This window comes from Hyla sarda, chromosome 2 (assembly GCF_029499605.1).
Source record: "Hyla sarda isolate aHylSar1 chromosome 2, aHylSar1.hap1, whole genome shotgun sequence".
Taxonomy (NCBI): Eukaryota; Metazoa; Chordata; class Amphibia; order Anura; family Hylidae; genus Hyla; species Hyla sarda.
Window position 1 is genome coordinate 264,250,025 of NC_079190.1, and position 26,556 is coordinate 264,276,580.

General features: G+C 44.4%; 1 protein-coding gene across 1 annotated transcript in view; it reads right to left on the minus strand.

The window, feature by feature from the left end:
* Positions 1–12,068: 12,068 nt before the first annotated feature.
* LOC130357432 (uncharacterized) overlaps positions 12,069–26,556 on the minus strand; it is a 131,463-nt gene continuing 116,975 nt past the window's right edge. Inside the window, exon 6 of the mRNA XM_056560127.1 lies at positions 12,069–12,334. Coding sequence (XP_056416102.1) covers positions 12,069–12,334 — 266 coding nt within the window. The remainder of the gene's footprint in view (positions 12,335–26,556) is intronic.

The window sequence follows — 26,556 nt, forward strand, 5'->3', positions numbered from 1 at the left end:
GCGGGCTCTGGTGAATACCAGTAGCAACTTAGATCCGGTCCACCGGTACGGTCCACGCCAATCCCTCTCTGACACCGAGGATCCACCTCCAGCCTGCCGAATCATAACAGTAGATCCGGCCATGTATCCCGCTCAGGTGCCGCTGCCAAGTCTCGCTGACCTACCCACGGTGGTCGCCCAGCAATCCCAACAAATCGCCCAACAAGGACAGCAGCTGTCGCAGTTGACTGCCATGCTACAGCAACTTCTGCCACTGCTACAGCAGCAACCATCTCCTCCGCCTGCTCCCACACCTCCTCTCCAGCGAGTCGCCGCTCCTAGCCTCCGCTTGTCTCTGCCGGACAAATTTGATGGGGACTCTAATCTCTGCCGTGGTTTCCTGTCTCAATGTTCCCTACATTTGGAGATGTTGTCGGACCAATTTCCTACAGAAGGGTCTAAGGTGGCTTTCGTAGTTAGTCTTCTGTCTGGAAAGGCCTTGTCTTGGGCCACACCGCTCTGGGACCGCAATGATCCTGCCACAGCCACAGTCCAGTCCTTCTTCGCTCAAGTCCGTAGTGTCTTCGAGGAGACAGCCCGGGCCTCCTCTGCCGAGACTGCTCTGCTAAACCTAGTCCAAGGAACTTCTTCCGTAGGCGAATACGCCATCCAGTTTCGTACCCTCGCCTCAGAGCTAGCCTGGAACAATGAGGCTCTCTGCGCGACCTTCAAGAAAGGCTTATCCAGCAACATCAAGGATGTACTGGCCGCACGAGAAATTCCAGCTAACCTGTCTGAACTTATCCTTTTGGCCACCCGCATCGACAAGCGTTTTTCTGAAAGACACCAGGAGCTCCGCCTGGAAAAGGACCTTGATCTCTGGGCACCTCTCTCACAGTATCCTTTGCAATCCACCCCTGTGCCTCCCGCCGAGGAGGCTATGCAAGTGGATCGGTCTCGCCTGACCCATGAAGAGAGGTCTCGTCGCAGAGATAAAAACTTATGCCTGTACTGCTCTAGTACTGAACATTTCCTAGTGGACTGCCCTATTCGTCCTCTGCGTCTGGGAAACGCACGCACTCACCCTGTTCTAATGGGAGTGGCGTCCCTTGGTGTGAATTCTGCTTCTCCACGTCTCACTGTGCCCGTGCGGATTGCTCCTTCTGTCAACTCCTCCTTCTCAGCTGTGAACTTCTTGGACTCCGGTTCTGCTGGAAATTTTATTCTGGCCTCTTTGGTTAATAGGTTCTGCATCCCGGTGACCCGTCTCGTCAAGCCGCTCTACATTTCTTCGGTCAACGGAGTAAAATTGGACTGCACTGTGCGTTACCGCACAGAACCCCTGCTTATGAGCATTGGACTGCATCACGAGAAAATTAAATTTTTTGTTCTGCCCAACTGCACCTCTGAAGTCCTCCTTGGTCTGCCATGGCTCCAACGTCATTCTCCCACCCTTGACTGGACCACCGGGGAGATCAAGAATTGGGGTCCTGCTTGTCACAAACGATGCCTCACATCTGCTCCTCATAGCCCCCTTCCTGGTAACACTCTGCCCCGTGACAAGCTTCACCCTCTGCCCCCCCCCTCCCCATTTCCACTTCTTCTGCATTGCCTGCCGCTGATGTTGCTTCCCAGGACTTTTTTCCGGAAGGAAACTCAAAAGTCGCCCCCTATGTTCTCGTCTCATTTGAAGGGACAAGGAGACAAAAAGAGGGGGAGACCTAAGGGGGGTACTGTTACGCCCAGCGCTCCGAGTCCCTGCTCCTCCCCGGAGCGCTCACGGCATTCTCCTCTCTACAGCGCCCCGGTCAGACCCGCTGACCGGGAGCGCTGCACTGACACTCACGACGGAGATGGGATTCGCATAGCGGGATGCGCCCGCTCGCGAATCGCATCCCAAGCCACTTACCTGTCCCGGTCCCCGGCTGTCACGTTCTGGCGCGCGCGGCGCTCTCTAGGGCGTGCGCGCGCCAGCTCTCTAAGATTTAAAGGGCCAGTGCACCAATGATTGGTGCCTGGCCCAATCAGTCTAATTAGCCTCCACCTGCTCCCTGCTCATATAACCTCACTTCCCCTTCACTGCTTTGCCGGATATTGTTGCCTTGTGCCAGAGAAAGCATTTAGTGTATGTCCCAAGCCTGTGTTCCAGACCTTCTGCTGTTGCACCTGACTACGACCCTTGCTGACTGCCCTGACCTTCTGCTATGTCCGACCTTGCACTTGCCTTGTCCTTTTGTACCGCCCCTGTCTCAGCAGTCAGAGAGGTTGAGCCGTTACCGGAGGATACGACCTGGTTGCTACCGCCGCAGCAAGACCATCCCACTTTGCGGTGGGCTCTGGTGAATACCAGTTGCAACTTAGAACCGGTCCAACGGTACGGTCCACGCCAATCCCTCTCTGACACAGAGGATCCACCTCCAGCCTGCCGAATCATAACAGGACTGCTGGGTATTATACCGTCTACAGACTAGTATAACCAGCTAATTTGTTGTGGAACAAAGACACAGAATTGCACTGAAAATGTATTCCTTCCTCCTCTGCTAAGGTTTATGAAGTTGAGGCAGCTTGTTGAAATGTATGAGGCAACTCACAGCTATCTGCCCCTCTCTGTAATACAATGCTGCAGAAAGTGACTGGGAGGTGATTGGCTGCAGTAAAAATCCTTTTCAGTGGAAAAAAAAAGCACTGCTCTCTGTCCACCAGAAAGCTAATGTGACTAAGAGGTGAAACACTACTGGAAAATGCTTTTCTGTGTAACACACACAGGCTGTCCATCCTATCTCTCTGCAGTGTAATGAATGAAGTGACTGTCTGCAATATGGCTGCCGATTATATAGGGCTGTGACATCACAGGGGTGACTGGCTGCTGATAGGCTGTGTCCTGCATGCGATTCAGGGTCATCCCACCTACCGTTGTTACCAACTTCCTAGAGTTCCTTGCCCCATGTCCTCACATGTGGATCCACAATTTTAGATGCCCTGGAGCCTGGACCGCACTAAATGGAGTTTAATGAAGCGATTTAATGAAGCAATTTTTCCAGAAATTCGTAACGAATTCGGATTCGTCAGCTTCGATTCGCTCATCTCTAAATGTAATGATATCATGATAGATATGTTTTGTTATTTCTAAAATATGTATAGGTGTGTACTACAGTTCTATATTATACATTTTTGGATGTGTGTTACAGCTGTATAGTATAATAGTAAGAAGGAAGAAAGACAACGTGATATCCAGACATTTGCTTTTTGTCAATATAATGTAATGATAATAGTTGGTTTATTCCAGAGATATTTTTGTGCCCCAGAAGTCTCTTCAGCACCATGGACAGGGAAATGTATAGTCAGCTGTTGGCAACTCATAGCAAGTTTGTTCTGGCAATGCTCCACAAGTGCTGATAAATGATTTTAAAAAAAACAACCTTAGAAATAGAAATATTTACTGGAGATTTTTTTTTTCATGGATTTGTATAATATACCCATGTCCCTGAGAACAGTGGTATAAAGTTTTCAGAATTAGAAGCTATAGAACTATTTTTTAGATTGTTATTAAAAAGGATATACATGACTAAATGTTCCAACCAAAAAACAGCACCTCTTTTATAAAGGTAAATAACATAGGATAAAATGTTCAGTTCCTTTTTCTTGCACAGTGTCATCTGCACAAATCAGAGAACAGGACCACAACACTCTGTTAGGGTAAGGTCCCACGAAGCAGCAATACGCCGGTACGAGCAGACACAGACTGTGCTGCAAGTCGCGTGCGAGCATTGGCAGTGTACTCAGACATTGTGGTCGCCAACTGAGAGCGACAGCACCACAGAGTCGGAAACTAAGTAAAAGGGGCTAGTGGCTAAGTATTGGTCCTAACCTACCGCCCCCCACCACCACCAAAGGGTCTTTATAAGTGGTCAAACTCATAATGCAGAGTAGTAGAGTAGTAGCACAAAACTCCTTTAAGGAGAACTGTAGTGCAATATAACTTGTCCCTTATCTGAAGGAGAGGGGGTAAGATATAGATCGCGAGGGGGGGGGGGGGCGTCCGACCATTGGGACCCCCCCATCCCACGATCTCCTGTACAGGGCTGCTGCAGTATGCGGGAAGGGGGCGTTTCGTCCCCGCATGACGTGGTGGCCGGCATGCCCCCTCCATGTATCCCATAGAGATACATGGAGGGGACGCGTCTGCCGTGGCTTCCTGCTGGGGACAACACGGTGCTTCCTGCAGATTGCCCCGCACAGGAGATCGCGGGGGCCACAGCGGTCGGACCTTCAAATAGGGGATATGTTATATTGCACTACAGTTCTCCTTTTATTGGAACTACAAGGAACCTTGCGCATGGATCTTGGTACAGTGGATTTAAGAGTTGCTATGGAAGTTGATATGGGAGATGCCAGTAAGCAATTGTATTAGGAATGATTTGGGTGCATTTGCTGGAGTGGTAGAGAGGGAGTGTAACCTCCAGGCAGGAGGAGAAATAGCAATGGAGCAGCATTAGCAAGTACAGCCAGGATTGTAGACAGTATAGATAACCCAGTGGCTATGCCTACCAGGAAACATAGTACGCTTGCAGGAGCAGACCACTGACAGTATACTATTGTTCTAAATTAGAACAATAATAATACCTAAGGAAAGGAGACATTGAGATGAAACAACCTTAGCACAAGGATGCCTTAAGTTGTGATATTGCATCAATGTATTCCAATATGTTAATAGGGTACGACAAGGAACTTATTTTTTACTTTAAAAAAATATAGGGCATAAGAGCTAAAACAAAATATATATTTTGTAATACATTCCATATATGGTATTATATCTCCCCCTCCCCACCCCACTCAATCCAAACAATTATTTGCTAAATCGTGTAATAATATTAACTTTTTTAACAGATACAGTTTATTAGAACTAGAAATAAACAAAGAAGAACGCAGCAGAAATATGTTGCTTTTTGGCAATAGCTATAAAGACACCAGTTTAACTGCGTATTGTTTTAATTAGCCGGCGATAATAACTGCTGTCTTTTAACTTCAGTTATTAAAAAGCAGTTGGATTTTTATTAAAATTACCAATTGATATCCACCATCCTTCCCCACAGATAAAACTGTGTTTCCAACTAGATGAAATTCAAAATTAATGAACAGAGCAATCCAAGTTTGTATTTAAGAGGTTCTTAAAAATACATCATAAACAGCACATTGAATTCAATTAACTAGAAGCAAAAATATTATGCTCCAGGGAGAAAATGTTGGATTTCATTCAAGGATAAATCAGCATGGCTTTAATTAGTCCAGGAGTGAAAAAAAATTCAGCTTTGTGTCTTAAAAATGAAGGGAAAAAGAAAGAATGAAACACTGTGGTTATTAGGTTAATGACAACAAATTACCCAGGAATCAGAGTTTGAAACTTGAGATTCACACATGATTGTTACATAATCGTTTCAGAATATTAGAGTCAAATTTAAAGGGACTTGCTTTAGCTTCAGGGAAAGTCTTCTGTCACTGGTGCAGTCAGCAGTGTGAATTCTCGCTGAACTGTGGATTAAAAAAATAAATAAATAATGATAAAGTAGGGAATTAAACAGATGATGCTCCAGTCTCTGAACCAGATTCATTCCTAATTCAAATGGGTGTGTTGTACCCATGGTATGTTTTACTGTATTCTGTCTGTAAAATCCCTACAGTTCTACTGAACCAAACAAAGTTGTAACATTGGCAATTGGCAGCCGCCAGCACATACTGCATTTCCCCGCTTACTTCAGATTTATCTATTTAAGGGTACTCCGCCCTCCATTCCTTATCAGAGAAACATTTTGGTTTACCATAAGCGAAGGTTCTGCTGCTGTTTGTATCTGCTGTATTCCTGTATTCCAGACTATTGCCTGTTTCCTGACGCTGTCTCTAGCCTCATCCTTATGTACCTGCCTGCCTCGCCTGGAAAATATTTGCAACCCTAACCATGCCTCTGCCTTCTAGCAGCTCTATTCATCTAGCTACACCTGTGCTATACAGTTCTGCTGTGTCACAGCACCAGCACTGCTTAAACACCCAGTCAGTCTTTGGCACTTATGCCATCTAGCATCACCTTGCTTCACCTGCCTGTATCCCAGGTGCTTGGCACCTAGGCATTCTGGCCTGCTTGGCCAGCTGCCACTTAACCGGGACCACTCTTGTGGTAGAAACCTGGTGTTTCCCTGCAGCTAAGATCAGCTTCCGCATTCTGGAGTGATATGTGGCACATCGGGTCCGCACCCATTGGAATGCTACAATAGTACTATTGTGTTGTAAGTTTGATTCATCATAGCTGTGATAAGTCTGTGTGTTACTTTATATAGATAAATGAGGCCTATGGCCTAGCCCCATGTTCACCTCCATGCTCGGGCAGCCAGGTATTATACTTATAAAAATAAATAAGTCCTTTTGCCACTGCTGCTTGTCTGAATATTTTTTCTGTGTTTTCATAGGGGGGAAAAAAACTGTACTCCCTCCCAAAATGTATCCTGCCTCCACAAGCATTTTGTTACATTTTAGAATTTTTGTTGTTTTAAATAGTGTTGCTCACGAATATTCGCAATTCGAATATTATTCGCGAATATCGCATATTCGCGAATTCGCGAATTTCGCGAATATAGCGCTATATATTCGTAATTACGAATATTCGTTTTTTTTTTTTTTTTTTCACAGTACACATCACAGTGATCACCCCTCTCTGCTTCCAGCTTGTGTGGTGTAAAGAAGGCTGTAATACTACTGTGTGAGACTGGCGGGCGAAAATTCGCATATGCGAAAATTCGCGTATGTGAAAATTAATTAGCATATGTGAATTTTCGCATATGCGAAAATAAAACGAGACTATGCGAATATGCGAATATTCGCGAATATATGACGAATATTCGTCCATATATTCGCGAATATTCGCGAATTCGAATATGGCCTATGCCGCTCAACACTAGTTTTAAAATGTGCTTGAACCAGTCACAAGTCCCCAAAAATGACATTGCCTTTTTAATAAATAGCTTAGGGTACCCTGATCACACACTTTTTTTTTACAGTTTCTTGATACACCCTTCCATTCCCAAAAATTCTCATGTTAGCTCCCGTTGCTGTTTAACACTGGGAAATATTAAAAATGAAGTGAAAAAAAACTAAATGTATTAAAATATTTACAAAAATTAAAAACTTCTCTAGGACAAAACACCCACAAAGGTTTTTTTTGTTTTTTTTATCCTTTAGGGTAGGGTCACACGTGTCGTATTTTGCTGCATATTTTTCTGCATTGACTTTAAGGGGTAGGAAAATATGCAGCAGCAAATATGCAGCAAAATATGTAGCAAAATATGTCACATGTGACCCTACCTTTAGGATGGCAATAGTCATTAGGCATTGGTGGAATACTCCACCAATATATATTTTATTGTGTGTGCAACCACCACCAGTGGTTCCTGACGACGTAACTGTGTGACCAACTAGACATGCCACAGTAAATTTATAACATGGCTTAAAGTCAATAAATACACTCACAGAGGAGCAAAAGCCCAGCTCTAACAATTCAACTCCCACATGATGTAATTAGCAGTGATGTCACCAAGGCAATGATGTCTGGCCCTGTGACCTCATGCAGTGTCATTATAAACTGTGAAGTGTTAAAGAAGTAGATGCCACCCCATATTATTTTACGCCACTGACTTTTTAATGTCATTATATGCATTTATGGCATACAGAGGAGGGCCCAGTAACCAATATCCCTTACAACCCCTTGATAGCATAGCCAGCAAAGATGTCACATGTTTTAGAACACCATTATGACATATTCAACCCTATAATGTTACCATCCCTGTGACACATCTACCCCTTTAACAGTATTACATTTCCCAGGTGATATAATTAAACCATTCCTGTTGATTTACAAGATTTTAAAATTCCTGCCTGGTTTTGTTAGGTAAAACCTTCAGAGTGGTGACAAGGTGATTTTTGGGCCCTCACTGCTGTTATTGAGCCCCTGAATTGCCAACCATGGTGCACATATATTATTCATTCTCACCATTTCAGTGGGTGGGACCAGGGCCAGGCTGTTTGCCAGTAGTACACAGAGGCAATTCCTTCTCTGTTGCCTAGCCAGTCACGGCAAAGCACTATACTCAGTCCTTACTCTTATGCCATGATACAGTGTTGGTGAAAGTTTACTGAACAGGCTGACACTGTGTTGGGGGATGACTTACACATTATCGTACGGTGGAGGGGAGATGGGATTGATGGTGCATTGAATTTGCAAGGTTCTATGTGAGAAGAAATGCATGAAACGGCAGCAGCAATGAAAGAGTTACACACAGCTAAAGAGAGGGGGGGTAGGGGGGGATTCATTTTCTGCACTGTGAACATACACAAATAGGTATGCTGGTATTCATGCTGCTGTCCTGCTATTTATATGGGTGGTAAGAGATGGGAGGGAAGCCTTGGTTTACCTTTGTGGATAATTTTCAGCTGACATGTCAACTCAGCTTGCATGTACATAGTAAAGGTCCTCTTCCTCTCTCCTGCACAGGGTACATGCTTATCCTGCAGTCACTTTCTGTGTTTTGTTCTGGGTCATAAGACGCCAGCACTTCGCTACACTTAGTGAGAAGAGCTGGACAACTCCGGCTCCCTGCATCATTGCAGGTTGTTGCTTCTCCCAATATTCAACAGCACTAACCATGGATACGGACGCTGTGATTATGCACAGCATACTTCAGTAACTCCCGGCAGCATGTGGTATTGTTAGGGATACTATGGCTCTTTAATACCAGCCAGTATTTGTGTTATTTTTCCCCTACATGTGACATAGGGAAAGATTTTTGTCCACAGCCAACACATGCTATTGCTTTTATACAGGAATGTATGCCTTCCTATTACTACTTTATGCCTTCCTACATAGTCACAGACTATGTATATGCATGATATAACTATCTATATATATATTGCCTTACCTCCCTGATGACACCACTTATTTAGTGGCAGAAACACGTTTTGTATAATATTTTTTATTGGTGTTGGAACAATACAGGCACGTATTAGTAAATAGAGCTTTTAATAAGATGAATTAAAGGTTATATTTTAAGCACATCCTGAGAACCTTTGTGGTTGTTCTATACTTGTCCTGGGTTATAAGGTAAACCCTGACCCACTTTATGTATATTTTTCGTATCTAGCTGTTACTAGACAGATTCCCCTGACAACAGGCAGTAGACAGCAGATTTCAAAGAAGAAAGACACCTAGTGTACAAAATTTTCAGGCAGGTTTTTTTTTTTTTTTTTTGGGGGGGGGGGGGGGGTAAGGAGTTGTTATGTTATGTTAGGCTTAGAATCACATAGGCTATCACATGGAGGGAAGTTATAACAGCAGTGACCATTTAAGGTATGGACATCAACACATTCTCGGATTCATCACCCAGTAGAGAGCCTTTAAGCGGACACACCACATATTTGACAAGAACAAGCCCTACTCCCAGATGAAGTCCTAGTAACCTTTTAGCATACTCCACTACCCAAATCAGGGTCTTGATTTAAGGAAATAATTTATAATTTTAGAAAACTCTCTCACAAATGCTAATGAAGCTTATTAGAAAATATGCGGACAGTAGCAGAGGACAAACAATGAAAATCATTAAATTAGAAATATACAGTTGAACATTATAGCAATCCAAAGGAAAGTGTTTTCATAGAGAATATACCACAACCATAAAAGAGAAAAGGTCTAGATATGAAACTTAGGATATAATAAAGTTGTAGTTATTAAAGTGAATTGAACTATTCTTTTTAATCATTGTAGAAATACTAAAATAGGAACAATCCTTGGCCATGGCATTGGTCTGAAGATTATTGTAAGACTCACGGCAGTAGGCTGTAGCACTCAGAATAGTAGTGGATCCGCTGGACCTGTGTAAAAGATGACGTGGGCCATGCCAGGGAGCGGAGTCTAAGGTGCCGTTGGCTTTCACCATAGCCCGCTGCAAAGCGGGATGGATTTGCTGCAGCAGGCAGCACTCAGGTCGCTACCCCTGGCACGACTCGACCACACTGGCAGCTGAGGAGATTCAGGGCACAGGATGGATATGGCAACTTGAGGTCTGGATAGCAGAAGGTCAGGGCAGGTGGCACAGCAAGTCAGGAACATAGCAGGTGGTCAATAGGCAGGTTGCACAAGAGCAAGGTCAGGTAACGGAATAATGGGGTCAGGAACACGGCAAGGCAAGACTACAAACACTTTCTCTCAGGCACTCGGACAAAGATCCAGCAGCGATTAGTGGGAGGTGCAGATACTTATAGAAAATGGCGCACTGGCCCTTTAAATCTAAGAGCTCCAGCGCGCGCTGCATGAGGACCGGAGGGACAACAGACTGGGAAGGTGAGTGACAGGCTGAGATTTGCTTGCAGGCATGTCCCACGATGCTAATCCCAGCCCAACCGGCAGATGAAGACAGAACAGGGGAGCGCTCACGGCCAGCGTGTCTTGCCAGAGGGCAGGACGTAATAGTACCCCCCCCCTTTGGTCTCCCCCTCTTTTTTTTTGGCACAAAAAGTTCTGGAGTAAATCACGGTCCAGCATATACTCTTCCGGCTCCCAAGATCTTTCCTCTGGACCAAATCCCTCCCAGTCAGCCAAAAAGAATTGTCTTCCTCTCACGGTTTTAGTGCCAAGAATTTCCTTGACTCCACAGACACCTGAAAAACCAGAGACAGGCAAGGGTAAAACATTCTTTTGGGAAAAATGGTTGGTCACAAGTGGCTTGAGGAGAGAATGATGAAAGGAATTAGGAATACGTAAAGAAGAAGGAAGACAAGTTTATAGGAGACCGGATTAATTATTTGCAAAACCTCAAACGGACCTAGAAAGTGAGGTCCTGACTTGTAGAAGGGAATCTTGAAACGGATGTATCTGGAGGACAGCCAAACCTTATCACCGGGAGAAAAGGATGGAGGAGGTCTTTTTCTATCCACCTGGGCTTTTATACGTGAGGAGGCTTGAGACAGAGAATGCACAGTCTGTTGCCCAATGGAGGAGAAGTTTCGAACCAGTTCATCTACAGCAGGCACCCCCGAGGAGACTGGAATAGGAAGAGGAGAACGAGGAGGATGACCATAAACAACAAAGAATGCAGAAGACCTCTTAGACTCAGAATTCTTATGATTGTAGGAAAATTCCGCCCAAGGTAGAAGGTCGACCCAATCGTCTTGTCCAGCTGAAACAAAATGATGGAGGTAACTCTCCAGGATTTGATTTACCATCTCCATCTGACCATTGGACTGAGGGTGGTAGGCAGAGGAAAAGTCCAGATTGACGTCAAGACAGGAACAGAGAGCACGCCAGAACTTGGAAATGAATTGCACTCCACGATCCGAGACAATATGATTTGGAAGGCCATGAAGGTGAAAAATGTATTGAAGAAAGTGCTTCGCCAGCTGTGAAGCAGATGAAAGACCAGGAAGCGGAATAAAATGAGCCATCTTGGAAAATCGATCAACCACCACCAAGATGACTATATTATTAAAGGAAGGTATTATTAAAGATCGGTAAAAAAAGTCCATAGCTATGTGAGACCAGGGAGTTTCTGGAAAGGGCAAAGGCTGTAAGAGTCCCGCAGGTTTCTGCCAAGGAGTTTTATCACGGGCACAGGTAACACAGGAACGGACAAAATCTGTGACATTATGTTCAAGATGCGGCCACCAGTAATGCTGGGAGATAAGTTGAATAGTCTTCCGTATTCCAGGGTGACCAGCCAGCAAAGAAGAATGGCCCCAATTCAAGACTTTATGTCTCAGTTTAATAGGCACAAAAGATTTCCCAAGGGGAACTTGCTGAAGATCGGCAGGAGCTGCTGAAACCAAACGCTTGGGAGGAATAATATGATTTGGCGTGGAGTCCAATCCTACGACATTGGAGGATGGGCTCTGACATTCTTGTTAGCAGGGCGTAAATTAATGAAGAAATTAAATCTGGAAAAGAAAAGAGACCATCTAGCCTGGCAAGGGTTCAATCGCTAAGCAGACTGGAGCTTTAGGAGATTCTTATGGTCTGAATAAATGCTGACCGGATGAGAAGAACCTTCTAATAAATGTCACCACTCTTCCAAGGCAAGCTTAATAGCAAGGAGTTCTCGATCTCCAATACAGTAGTTCCTCTCTTCAGGCGAGAAAGTCTTAGAAAAGAAACCACAGGTTACAGCCTTGCCCTTGGAATTTTTCTGGGTAAGAATGGCACCGGCTCCTACGGATGAAGCATCTACCTCCAAAGCAAAGGGTTTCTCTGGATCAGGTCTAGCACGGGAGCGGTGACTGACTTTAGGCAAGTGAAGGCGAGTGAAGTCATGGGGTTTGAGTTCTTCTTAGTGAGAGCCCCAATTGGAGCAACCAAGGAAGAGAAATCTGGAATGGCAAAAAGCATTGAATAGCCCATAGACCAGTAGTCAGTATATCAGGATCCATCTGAAGGCCTTCATGAGAAACAATTTAACCACGGAACAGAAGACTAGATCTCTCGAATAGGCATTTCTCCAGTTTGGCGTAAAGATCATTCTCCCGTAGGCGCTGTAGAACCAGACGGACATGTGAGCGATTCTCCTCCAAACTGGATGAGAAAATCAAGATGTCATCAAGGTAAACGACTACACACGTATAGAGCAGGTCTCGGAAGATATCATTGACAAATTCTTGGAATACAGCTGGAGCATTACAGAGACCAAAAGGCATCGGGAGATACTCAAAGTGTCCATCTCGGGTTAAAGGCCGTTTTCCATTCGTCTCCCTCGCAGATATGAATAAGATTATATGCTCCCCACAAATCCAACTAGGAGAAGATCAAAAAGTTCAGAGATCAGAGGTGGGGATAGCGATTTTTGATCGTGATTTTATTAAGACCCCTGTAGTCAATACAAGGACGGAGAGAACCTTCCTTCTTCCCTACAAAGAAAAAAACCAACTGCGACAGGTGAGGAGGATTTTCAGATAAATCCTTTTTGGAGGTTCTCCTGGATATATTTTGCCATGGCTTGAATCTCTGGAACAGATAAAGGGTAGATTCTTCCTCGAGGAGGCACAGTTCCAGTCTGTAAATCAATGAGGCAGTCGTAGGGATGATGCGGTGGCAGGGTCTAGGCCTGCTTTTTGCAGAATAAATCGGAATAATCTTGATATGGAAGAGATAGACCAGGCACAGAAGAAAGTGAAGAGACAGCTTTAGACTGGATTGGCACAAGACAGTGATTTTGACAATACTGTCCCCAGCGAGGGAATTCAACAGACTACCAGTCAAATTGTTGAAGCCAAGGAAGACCAAGAAGAAGCTCCGAAGTACAATGAGGAAGCACATAGAACTAAAGTTTTTCCTTATGCATGCCAGAACAGCAAAATAAAAACCCACATGGCATAGTATTTTTGAAATTACACCCCTCAAGGAATGTAACAAGGGGTAGAGTGAGCCTTAACACCCCACAGGGGTTTGACGACTTTTTGTTAAAGTGGGATGTGTGATTGAAATTTTTTTTTCACTAAAATGCAGTTTTCTTTCCAATTTACCATTTACCAAGAGGTAATAGGAGAAAATGCCCCCCCCCCCCCCCAAATGTCCCTGTTTCTTCTGAGAATGGAAATATCCCATGTGTGGATGTAAAGTGCTCTGCGGGTGAACTACAATGCTCAGAAGAGAAGGAGCACCATTGGGCTTTTGGAGAGAGAATTTGGCTGGAATTCAAGTCAGGGGCCATGTGCATTTACAAAGCCCCCATGGTGCCAGAACAGTGGACCTCTCCACATGTGACCCTATTTCAGAAACTACACCCCTCACGGAATGTAATAAGGGGTGCAGTGAGCATTTACGCCCCACTGGTGTCTGGCAAACCTTTAGAACAGTGGGCTGTGCAAATGCAAAATAATTTTTTTCATTTTCATGGACCACTGTTCCAAAAGTCTTTCAGACACCAGTTGGGCATAAATGCTCTATGCACCCCTTATTACATTCTGTGAGGGGTGTATTTTCCAAAATGGGGTCATATGTGGGAGGTTCTCCTGTTCTGGCACCATGGGGGCATTGTGAACGCACATGGCCTTCAATTCCAGCCAAATTCTCTCTGCAAAAGCCCAATGGCGCTCCTCCTCTTCTGAGCCCTGTAGTGCTCCAGCAGAGCACTTTACGTCCATACATGGAATATTTATTTATATATTCAGAAGAAAGGGGGTTACACATTTTGGGGGGCTTTTTTCCTATTACCCCTTGTGAAAATGAAAAATTTGGGATAACACTGCATTTTGGTGAAAAAAAAAAAAAAAGCATTTTCACGTCCAACTTTAATAAAAATTCTTGAAACATCTGTGGGGTGTTAAGCCTCCCTATATCCCTTGTTACGTTCCGTGAGGGGTGTAGTTTCCAAAATGTGGTCACATGTGGGTGTTTTTTTTTTTTTGTGTTTATGTCAGAACCGATGTAACGATCAGCCACCCCTGCGCAAATCGCCTCAAATGTACATGGCACTCTCACTTCTGACCTTTGTTGTGCGCCGAGCATTTTACGTCCACATTTGGGGTGTTTCCGTACTCAGGAGAAATTGCGTCACAAATTTTGGGGGTCTTTTTTTCCTTTTACCTCTTGTGAAAATAAAAAGTATGGGGCAACACCAGCATGTTAGTGTAAAAAATTTAATTTTATTACAATAACATTCTGGAGTAGACCCCAAATTTACCTTTTCATAAGGGGTGAAAGGAGAAAAAAAAAACTCCAAAACTTGTTAGGCAATTTCTCCCAGTACGAAAATACCCCACATGTGGCGCTAAACTGTTGCCTTGAAATACGACAGGGCTCCAAAGTGAGAGAGTGCCATGTGCATTTGAAGCCTTAATTAGGGATTTGCATAGGGGTGGACATAGGGGTATTCTACACCAGTGATTCCCAAACAGTGTTCCTCCAGCTGTTGCAAAACTCCAAGCATGCCATGGACAGTCAATGGAGGATGAGAAGACAGGCTTCGGTGGAATGCCGTTTTTTTTTATTGGCGCAAGACAGAGTTGAAGCAACAGGTGGGTAAAGTGCTAGAGTCGTTTATTCTCCCAACATGCAAAGCGTTTCACTGCTACAGCAGCTTCATCAGGCATGCCTGATGAAGCTGCTGTAGCAGTGAAACACGTTGCATGTTGGGAGAATAAACGACTCTAGCACTTTACCCACCTGTTGGTTTGACTATGTCTTGCGCCAATTGAAAGCCGGCATTCCACCGAAGCCTGTCTTCTCATCCTCCATTGTTCAGCCCGGCTGGCTGCAGACATTACATGCGCTCACCATTATTGTGTATGTGGTTAAACAACTTCACCAGGTGAGCCTCTTTGCTACTTGCACTTATACCCCACGGGTCTCTCTTTTATTACACCATGGAGCGCTATATTTCTTATTTTTTATAGCTATGGACAGTCAATGGCTGTCCGGCAATACTGGGAGTTGTTGTTTTGCAACAGCTGGTGGCTCCGTTTTGGAAACACTGCCGTACAATATGTTTTCATTTTTATTGGGAAGGGGTAGGGGACTGTGTAGGACAATGTGTATATGTAGTGTTTTTTTTTACTTTTTATTATGTGTTAGTGTATTGTGGTGTTTTTAGGGTACATTCACACAGGCGGGGGTTCACAGCAAGTTTTCCGCTGGAAGTTTGAACTGCAGCGGAAAATTTGCTGCATCTCAAACTTGCAGCGAGAAACTCACTGCAAACCCCATGTGACTGTACCCTGTACAGGGGCAAACCTCCAGCTTTTGCAACACTACAACTCCCAACATGCCCTTTGGCTGTCCGTGCATGCTGTGGGTTGTAGTTATGCAACAGCTGGAGGCACACTGGTTGCAAAACACTGAGAGTTTATTATTTAACTCAGTGTTTTGCAACCAGTGTGCCTCCAGCTGTTTCAAAACTACACTGCCAGCATGTATGGTCTGTCAATGCATGCTGGGAGTTGTAGTTATGCAACAGCTGGAAGCACACTGGTTGCGCTGAGTTAGGTAACAAACTCTCAGTTTTTCCGCAACCAATGTGCCTTCAGCTGTTGCAAAAACTACAACTCTTAGCATGCAGTGACAGCCAAAATACTACTACAACTTCCAGCATGCCCTTTGGCTGTCCGTGCATGCTGGGGGTTGTAGTTATGCAACAGCTGGAGGCACACTGGTTGCAAAACACTGAGAGTTTGTTACTTAAAGAGTAGCTATCACTATATTTTATTTCCCTATTCCCCCTCCCCATCTGTCCCTGACACTAACTACATCTATCCCTGTCTTTATATTTCTACAAATCCCCATAAAAATACCTTATGTTGAACTGCTGCAGGAGCTCAGAGTTGAGCTCTCTGGTGAGGACAGGAAGTGGGCGGCCCTGGCAGGTGCGACGTCATCTGAAGCCTGGCCGGGGCTCTCTTCCGCCCGTCTCCTCTCTCTACTGCAGCTCGCGCACTGCATTGAATGAGGAGCGGGAGATGCAGGGTGAAGAGGATATTTGAATTTTGCACTTGTGTGCGCGCTTTAAATATCCCCACCTGCCTGCATCTCCCTCTACTCATTCATGTGAACACGCGTTCCGGACCACGCTGTGCCATGCTAGGAGTTGCAGTTGTGCCTCCAGCTGTTGCAAAACTACAACTCCCAGCATGCCCTTTGGCAGTGCATGCTGGGAGTTGTTGCTAGGCAACAGCAGGAGGCAAACAGCGCTTCCCTCCTGCTGTTAGATCCCTCCGCCTAAGACCACCTGGACCGCCACCGCTAGGGACCATGCCGACGCTCAGGACCACCGCCGCTCGGGACCGCCGCCACACAAGACCCCACATCCCCCTCCACCGATCACCCCCTCCCTCCACCACCGATGCCACCCAGTAGGATGGGTGATTGGTCGGCGGGTCCGTCCGACTAATCACGCTGATCGTGAGGTGGCACCAGTGCCACCTCACTCCTGCTAGTAAAGAGTGATAGGTGGCGTCTCGGGCGCCACCTATCACCCTTTTTTCCTGGGTCACCGGAGACCCGGAATCACCACTAATCTCAAATCTGAATTGACCGGCAATTTGCGGTGACCGGTCTTAGGAACCCCCCAAGGGTTTGCATGGGGTGCCTGCTGAATGATTTCAGCAGACATCCCGGTCTGGTCCCCGCCTGGTGCACTGCGGGGACCAGAATTCGCCCTGGATCCTTAAGGGGTTAAACTGACCACAAACACCACTTTAGCTCCAATCCACCATGAGCTCCAAATGCATAGAACACTGTGTCACAAAGCCTCTGCACAACTTAGGATCACCTTCATACTTCGTGGGTAGGGATAAACAAAGTTTGGATCCGGAAGGAGCTGCAGGAATGGGTGGAGAAACAGGAGCAGGCTGCGGCTGCAGTTGCTGTTGCTGTTGTTGCTGCTGTACGGCAAGAAGCTGTTATATCAAGGCATACACTTGATTCAGTTGTTGCGCCTGACGAGCTAACTGTTGAGGACTGTTGAGCCACGATGGTAGAAAGATCCGAAGCATCAGGCAGAGGCACCCCAGTGGGATCCATGGTCGGACCTTACTGTATGACTCATGGCAGTAGGCTGTAGCACTCAGGGTAGTAGTGGATCCGCTGGACCTGTGTGGAAGATGACGTGGGCCGTGCCAGGGAGCGGAGTCTAAGGTGCCACTGGTTTTCACCAGAGCCCGCTGCAAAGTGGGATGGATTTGCTGCGGCAGGAGGCACCCAGGTCTCTACCCCTGGCACGACTCGACCACACAGACGGCTGAGGAGATTCGAGGCACAGGAGGGATACGGCAACTCGAGGTCTGGATAGCAGATGGTCAGGGCAGGCGGCACAGGTGCGCAGTCAGAAACGTAGCAGGAGCGGAACAATGGGGTCAGGAACCCGGCATGGCAAGACTACAAAAGCTTTTTCTCTGGCCCTAGGGCCAACAAAGATCCGGCAGGGGTTAGTGGAAGGTGCAGATACTTATGTGCACACTGGCCCATTAAATCTAAGAGCTCCAGCGGGCGCACGCCCTAGGAGGTGGGGGCACACGCGCCGGCACTGCAAGAGGACCAGAGGAACAACTGGAAAGGTGAGTGACGGGCTAAGATTCGCATGCGGGCACGTCCCGCAATGCGAATCCCAGCCCCGCCGGCAGATGAAGACAGAGCAGGGGAGCGCTCACGGCCAGCGTGTCTGACAAGAGTGCAAGACGTAACAATTATTCAGCCCTACCATTCCTTGATGAAGTGTGGAAAGGTTTATTATGTTAGAATTTACAAATATAGTTCTATTAATCCGCAAGCCATCCTCCAGTCCATAGCAGACAAACTTGACTTCTGGTCAAAAGTTCTCTTATCTCAGAAGCACAAGGTTAATCTCATAACAATTACATTCTTGACAACATGCAGACATCTATTTAGAAATCCTACTATCTGACTGCCTCAGTACTATTTTTGAGGAATTCAACAAATTGGTTTGCCTTTTCTTTAAGGGTATTTCATTTCACCAAATCAGACTTAAACCACTGAAGCATCAAGCCTCTTTCCATTATGGGTGGATAGGTCTTACCAGACCTGCATAGATTTCTTTATGCTCAGAGACATAGTCCACCAATAGCTTTCCAGTAAAGATGACAGATGAAAAATTCCAGGTTAGCAAAATAAAATACAAGTTTACTAGTTTATTAAGTCACGTTTCTTTACAATGTATAAGACATCTGTAAATGTAATAAAGTGCGGACAAGCTCTGATGTACTACAGACTTTTTCATGTCAGTGCCTTTTTTACGTCTCATGTACATGGTTATAATACAGCTTTTGAACAGACCTTTAATATAGTTGTAGGAGCCCTCAAAAGTACCTTTATATGCCTCCAATTTCATATGCAGGTAAATGGACATGGTAGCTGTTACATAGTGCACAAAAAGTTCAAGACTACACTTCTTTGGGTTCACTGGAGGGAAATTAATAGGGACGTTAAACACTCTGGGGGAAGTTTATCAAAACCTGTCCAGATGAAAAGTTGCCCATAGCAACCAATCAAATAGCTTCTTTCATCTTTGAAAAGGCCTCTAAAAAATGAAAGAAGCGATCTGGATCTGCTATGGACAACTCATCAACTTTTTCTCTTGACAGGTTTTGAGAAATCTCCCCCTTTATCTGTACAGAACATGTGCATGTTGACTTCAAACTGCATCATACTTGGCTGGTTACACGTATCACCAGTAAAGTCTAATAGTTAATAATTATCCCATAAGAAATAGTGCCAAAAAGTCAGATACAAATGACATTGTCTTCTGCTAGAGACTTAGGGCCCATGGTTATGTCAGTTTTCAAAACCAATTCCCTTAAGAGCATAAAGCCCCTCCGGGACTAAGCCCTATTGCTAGGGTTACCCTTTTCAAACATTACTTTTATTATATTTTTATTAAAAATTCCAATGTTGTGTTCAAAATAATACAAATCGTGTATTAAAATCACAACCCAGGTTTGGGTTCAGGTTCTTAAGACCTGTTTGTTTCTAGAGATATTTAGTAATGGTTAATTTTATTCATATTCTTTTATTTCTTTTATTGGGGTCAATATCTGTTATTCCCTTATATCTGGACCACTCTAAGCCTCCTATTCCTCCATTCCCAGGTTGCTAAGTTAAAATATGATTGTCCCTAGCATCCCCCCGATGTTTCGCAGATATGAACAGGCTTTATCAAGGTGCGGGATACTAATGCCCTAATTTTTAATAAAAACATAATAAAAGTGATGTTTTAAATAGGGCTTAGTCCCGGAGGGGCTTTATGCCTCTAAGGAAATTGGTTTTGAAATTCAAATAAACCCTGGGTACTCTATGGGAGATTTTTGATATTATACATGGTTTTGTCAGAGCCTGAGCCCATCTGAGGATCCTTTGAAGGAGTAGACCAGTCCTGAAAAACGTATCCCCTATCCTAAGGATAGGGGATGAGTTTCAGATCGTGGGGGGTCCTACCGCTTAGACCTCCGTGTTCTCCCATACGTGGCCCCTGCTCGCTGACCAGGGAGTGCGTGTTGACCACCGTACAAAGCAGTGGCCGACACGCACCCTCAATACAGCTCTATGGCAGAGCTGGAGATTGCAGAAGGCTGTGCACTGGCTCTGCCATAGAGTAGTACTGAGGGGCGTGTCAGGCGCTGCTTCATATGGTGGTCGGCACGCCCCCTTCCTGCGGGCTTACGGGGCCCTGTACGGGAGATCGCGGGAGGTCCCAGCGGTCGGACTTCCCACGATTTGAAACTTGTCCCCTATCCTTAGAATGGGAGATAGGTTTTTCAAGATTGCAATAGTCCTTTAAAGGGGTACTCCGGCGCTTAGACATCTTATCCCCTATCCAAAGGGGTTAAGATACCTGATCACGAGGGTCCCGCCGCTGGGGACCCCCGTGATCTTGCATGCCGCACCCCGTTAAAATCAGTCCCCGAAGCATTGTGACGTCACGGCTCCGCCCCCGTGTGATGTCATGCTCCGCCCCCTCAATACAAGCCTATGGGAGGGGGCGTGACAGCTGGACTGATTTTAACGGGGTGCGGCATGCAAGATAACGGTGGTCCCTAGCGGTGGGACCCCCGCGATCAGGCATCTTATCCCCTATCCTTTGGATAGGGGATAAGATGTCTAAGCGCCAGAGTACCCCTTTAGTAGGAACAAGATTAAATAGCTTTTCAGTTTCAGGTTCGAAAAATATTTGCAAATTTTACAAGGGTATTCATCTGTCTTCCCCAAGAACAGTTGAGTATCTACTGACTTCTTATAGAAGGGTAACTCACAAAAGTATTGGCAGAATGAACCTAAATTAGTTGGGTGTTGAATATTGAAGTGTCACCTAGAAGATGTTTAGCAGTTAATGTGGCCCCATAACACAAGCTTGCTCAGGCCATTGTAGCATCCTTTTTGGCTCCTGTTCCTGTGCAGATCCCAGAACATGTGAGCTGGGGCAAGGTTTTTCAATTACCATCTGCTAAAGCAAACGAGTAGATGGTTTGTTCTTTAATCCATGTGTCGAAACCAGGAAGGTGCTACAGCGAGACATCTGGCACTCTGCCCAAACTATTTATAATTGATTTGCAAAGGGAGCAGTAGGAGGATGGATTCTGCATGCATAACATCTAAAATTATACAAAGAGCGTATACAGTACAGGCAGCAAGATGCCAATGACACTGTCCACGAGCAGCACTTCTTTCTTCTCCTCTCTCTAATTAGCTAACTATTCCTGAGACCTGGCCAAAAAAGGACTAGATAGGTGTGAAAATGATAAATGAGGACAAATCTGCAGCCAGCCTAACTAATATTACCCTTGTTTCATGCTGTTTTACAATCATTTTCCACTCAAACACATTTTTCTCATCCTGTCTCCAGATAACTGGCATCTGAAAATCGTGCAAATTCGCCATAGAGCAGAAGCCATCTTATCTGAGATATTAACATCTCTTGGTAGGCGGAAAGGGTTAATCTTCTGCGTGCCATGTTTCTTGAAGTATTTTATCATGGGCAATCCATTATTGCACATGACAACACAACCATATACAATACTGAGAAATCGAGAGAGGGAAATGCAGAATTTCTGCTTCTCTGTGAACCATTAAAGCCTTCCTCCCCCCGATGCATCCCCTCCCCCAACCTTATAAATTAAGCAGCCTGTGAGGAAAAAAATAAAATAAATAATACCCATAGAACAACCGCTTGCAACTTTTTTATGGATGTTTGGGAAGTTTAATCATTTTGCAAAATGCAATTCCTGGTCGTAAATTCTGCCACCACCGCGGATTTAGGAAGATGTAAAGGACTGGAGCGGGTTGATAGGTAAGTTTTAATCTGACAAGGCCAAAAAGCCTGCTAGATTTATACCTAGCTGGTTTCTTCCTAGTAATTACCATAGGACATACACTTACTCTATCTAAGCAGAGAAGAGACGGCTTGATACACAAGAAAGAGGCAAAGTCATCTTTGTAATATTTGCTTCTCAGAACATTGGAAGCATTTTGAGTGTCCACAATTACACTTTGTGTAACATATTGGTTTACATATATATACAGGGTGTAATGTGTCAATCTAAAAGGACGGTAAAAGCTTGCAGTGTGGTGTGGGACACAACACGAAAAAATCACTTCTTGCTATTTATGACATTTGAGTATATATATATTTTTAAAGCTATTACTGATACAGATGATTATGTGCAAGGGGTTAAATTGCGGAGGGGGGTGGCTGCTGCGTTGCTGGTTGGCATTAACATGCACTAAAATGTATAAATGTCGGTGGTATTTCCTAGTGATTAACATATGGCCAAAATAATTATCCCATAGACAGTGCAGTTTAGGAGGTATTCCTGGGCTTGCTTGGGTACACTTTTCCTTTGTGAATGTACTGTAAATTGGTTATAGAACTGTTTTCTTTATAAATGAAATATGTAAAAACTATTCAGATCACACAGGGAAAATAAGTCATATGGGAGACAAGGCAGCACAACATAATTTATTCCCATGTGTCCACAGGACAGCCAGTCATCAAGCAGACGCAGATTTAATTTCTGCACTTGGTGTTCTCTCCCAGGCTGATGTAAACGGATTATGCTGCGCAAAATCTTCCGAATGTGCAAATGTCCATGACTGGTGGGGAGCACAGATGTACTGGAGCTGAGTTTGCCAGTGCATCACTATTGGGGAGATTTATCAAAACCTGTGCAGAGGAAGAGTGGTGTAGTTGCCCATAGCAACCAATCAGATCGCTTCTTTCATTTTCCACAGGCCTCTTTAGAGGCCTGTGGAAAATGAAAGAAGCAATCTGATTGGTTGCTATGGGCAACTGCACCACTCTTCCTCTGCACAGGTTTTGATAAATCTCCCCCAATGTGTTACTTTTAGCCTAGGTGCAGGTACTGTAAATCCTGACACATTCCACTTGGTGACTTCTGCATATGTTTTTTTTTAAGAATGTATTTTATCAAGTAAACTGTGCACAGGTGCAGACCCCAAAGCCTCCAACATCTCTGGTTTGATACAATGTGTGGGTGGAGTGGCTCCTAATATACCTATACCAATATAGACCTGGGCAACCCAATACTGACACTAATACCCACAGTGTCAAAATAATTATGAAATATGTACAAAAAGAATTGGGGCTCAAAGGTCAAATATAGTGGATCCCAATGGTAAGTATAAAACAATGATTTATTAATAATCAAATATAGAGTAATATAATGTATAGTGGTACCAGTGACTCACAGGGCCCTTGTGAAATCATGGTGTTCACTAATATAATGGTTACAGAATTGATATTGTTACTTAATAAATGAGACCATCATAAATAAAAATGCGCATAATAGATGCAATAAACATGCAATAAAAATGTAAAAAATTTAAAAAATCAGTCCACCAGGGCAGTACTTGCTAATAGAAATGAAGAAAAGTCCGAATAATAATTTGGCAGCAGTTGTAGATCACAATGTGCAAAGTCTGATAATGCTGGTGAGTTCACAGCCGGGGTAACCCGTAGCAACAGTCTGCTATCCTTATGTGTAATAGCAATCAGTCATAGAATGTAGGTATAGAGATAAATTGCCGGCATATATTCAAGTTGATAGATATCCACACTGTTTCAACTTAATTGAACAGTAGCGCTCAGATAATGAAAAAGATACTTTGAATTCTCCCCGCTCCGGGGCTGCCGCGATGTATGTGGCAGGGGATGTTACGATCGCTTCCAGATGCCTACAATCTCCCAGATGGACTCTCCGTGCGTGAGAGAACACTGCCTGGAGACTCGGCCGTCTCCTAGAGGGGCAGTGTCGGACAGCGGTGGTCTCCTGGTTGCGGTCCTGCAGCGCTTCAGTTGCTGGATACCTGCGGCGTCCTCGTGGCAACGAGGCGCGCGTGTGACAGGCCGGGTGGCTGATGGATGCCTCTCCTTTAGTCAGCGGGGTAAGAGGCCAACAAAAGTTGAATAGATGTAAATAATAGTGGTCACAATGTCTTTCAATAAATGCTGGACACGTTTCAAAACTATCTCAGTTTTTTCTACTGCTGCTGAAGAAAAAAATGAAATAGTTTTGAAACGCGTCCATCACATTTATTAAGTAACAATATCAATTCTGTGGTTTGATGTTCCTTCCAGGAGCGACAATCCTTCTTAACCAAAAGAACCTCAGGAACTGGTCACAGCAGAACTTTAAAACAGGGTTAGATACGATCATAGAACAAAATAACATTAATTTATATGCAGAAATATAGAATCAGATCCACTTACATTCATTCACCCATATTGCTTTATTTAATCTCTTTAGTTGAACTTAATGGACATGTGTCTTTTTTCAACTGTACGAACTATGGGGGAGATTTATCAAAACCTGTGCAGAGGAAGAGTGGTGCAGTTGCCCATAGCAACCAATCAGATTGCTTCTTTCATTTTCCACAGGCCTCTAAAGAGGCCTGTGGAAAATGAAAGAAGCAATCTGATTGGTTGCTATGGGCAACTGCACCACTCTTCCTCTGCACAGGTTTTGATAAATCTCCCCCTATATAACTATGTAACTTCTGGTCCTGCTGTCCGGAGTCCTCTGTCATTGAAGGGACATTTCTACAAATGTAGTCCAAATACAGGGACATTGATTCTCCTTAAAGAGAGTTTCATTACATTTGATAAAAGCTATGTATATACATTTACTGTATACACCGTCATGCTGGCAGAATGGTATATCAACATGTACAGCAACATAGCTGAGAAATACTAATTTGTTTCAGTGGATGAAGCATAGTCCAGCGACCACATTTGGTCCATTTCTCAGGATAAAGGTTTGCAGGCTATAAAAGCTTGGCAGCCTGAGCTTTGGATGCCAGCAAAATTACAGTATGTGCACAGAAATGGATGGAGCATAGTAACTAGTAGACTATATTCTGTCCACTGAAATGAATAAACACAGATATGAATCATGGGCCATGGTTCAGATCTGGACTGCCATTGCCAATAGTCAGTACTTTTAAAACTACTGCTCGGAATGAGAGAACACTCTTCTCCCTCTCTGGCTACCCAGTGCTTCCACTGATACAGATGGAGCGATAAGCATTGCCTGCATCATTCTGCTCTGGCCAGGCCTGACTAGAAGAGGCCAGAACAGAGGATCACAGGACACAATGGCATTGTACATGGGGGGGGCACAGTACACTAGGGGGGCACAGCGGTAAAGTACCTTAGGAGGCACAGCGACACAGTACATCAGGGGAGCACAGTGGCACAGTTAATTGTTTTCAGGGGCACAGTGGCATAATTATTTCGTTCATGAGACAGTGCTTTGCCCTGAACAGCATGTGGCATGTGACAGTATTCTACTCAGATGCACAATGTGTGGCAATATATTTTACAGAGGGTACCGTGTGTAACAGTATTATTTTCAGGGGCATAGTGTGTGGCAGTATTATATTTAGGGGCACAGTGTGTGGCAGTACTAAACTCAGGGGCAGAGTGTGTGGCAGTATTATACTTAGGGGCATATAGTGTGGCAATTATTATACTCAGGTGTACAGTTTGTGGCAGTATTATATTCAGGGGCACAGAATGCGACATTATTATACTCAGGAGCACAGTATGCGGCAGTATCATTCTCAGGGGCATAGTGTGTGGCAGTATTAGACTTAGACACAGTGTGTGACAGTATAATATTCAGGGGCATGATGTGTAGCAGTATAATATTATGGGGCACAGTGTGTGGCAGTTTTCAGGTCATACTGGGAGCTGTTGATTTACATCCTCCACACTCCAGTAACTGGTTGTATTTAATAATAATGTTTTACAACTGGCAGAGCCTTTTTTTCCCCATGGCCGCTAGGTGTGAACCAGGCCTTAGTGTTCAGCTTGGACCTTCCACTGATGACAGATCTAGATAAATAAACCTTTACAAAAAGTATTTGAATATCCCTGAACACCACACTTACCTTGACAAGTCCACCTAGATTCTTCTCTTTATATCCATTAAATATGCCTTTCTCCAGCTCTGGGGATGAGTAGTGTGGAGCGCGAATATTCGAATAGCAAATTTTTAGCTTGAATATCGGCACTTTGCGATTTCACGAATATTTGGAATATAGCAAAATTTATTTGCTATGACGAATATTCTTTATTTTTTTCTCAGTACACATCATTTTAAATAAAAAGTGATCATTCCTCCCTGCTTCCAGCTTGTGGTCCAAAGAAGGTGAATATGCTAATATGCGAAAATTCGTATATATCGGCACTTCCAGAGGACACTGATCCCTCCCTTCTTTTAGTTTGTGGGCCAATGAGAAGCATGCAAATACAGTTGTCAGAGGTTAGCAACATCCATAGCAACCAATAGGAAAGTAAATTGGTTGAAAGATATACTCGTGTATGCGCATTTTGCAAATTTAATTACGAATTTCACATGGAGAAAAATTTAACGAATATGCGAAATTCACGAATAAAAGATGAATAGTCATCCATATATTTGCTAAATATCACAAATTTGAATATGGCATATGCCGCTCATCACTAGTGATGAGATTCCAAATACAATGCAGCCAGAAAACAACAGGAAAGCCAAGGGAGCACACTATTG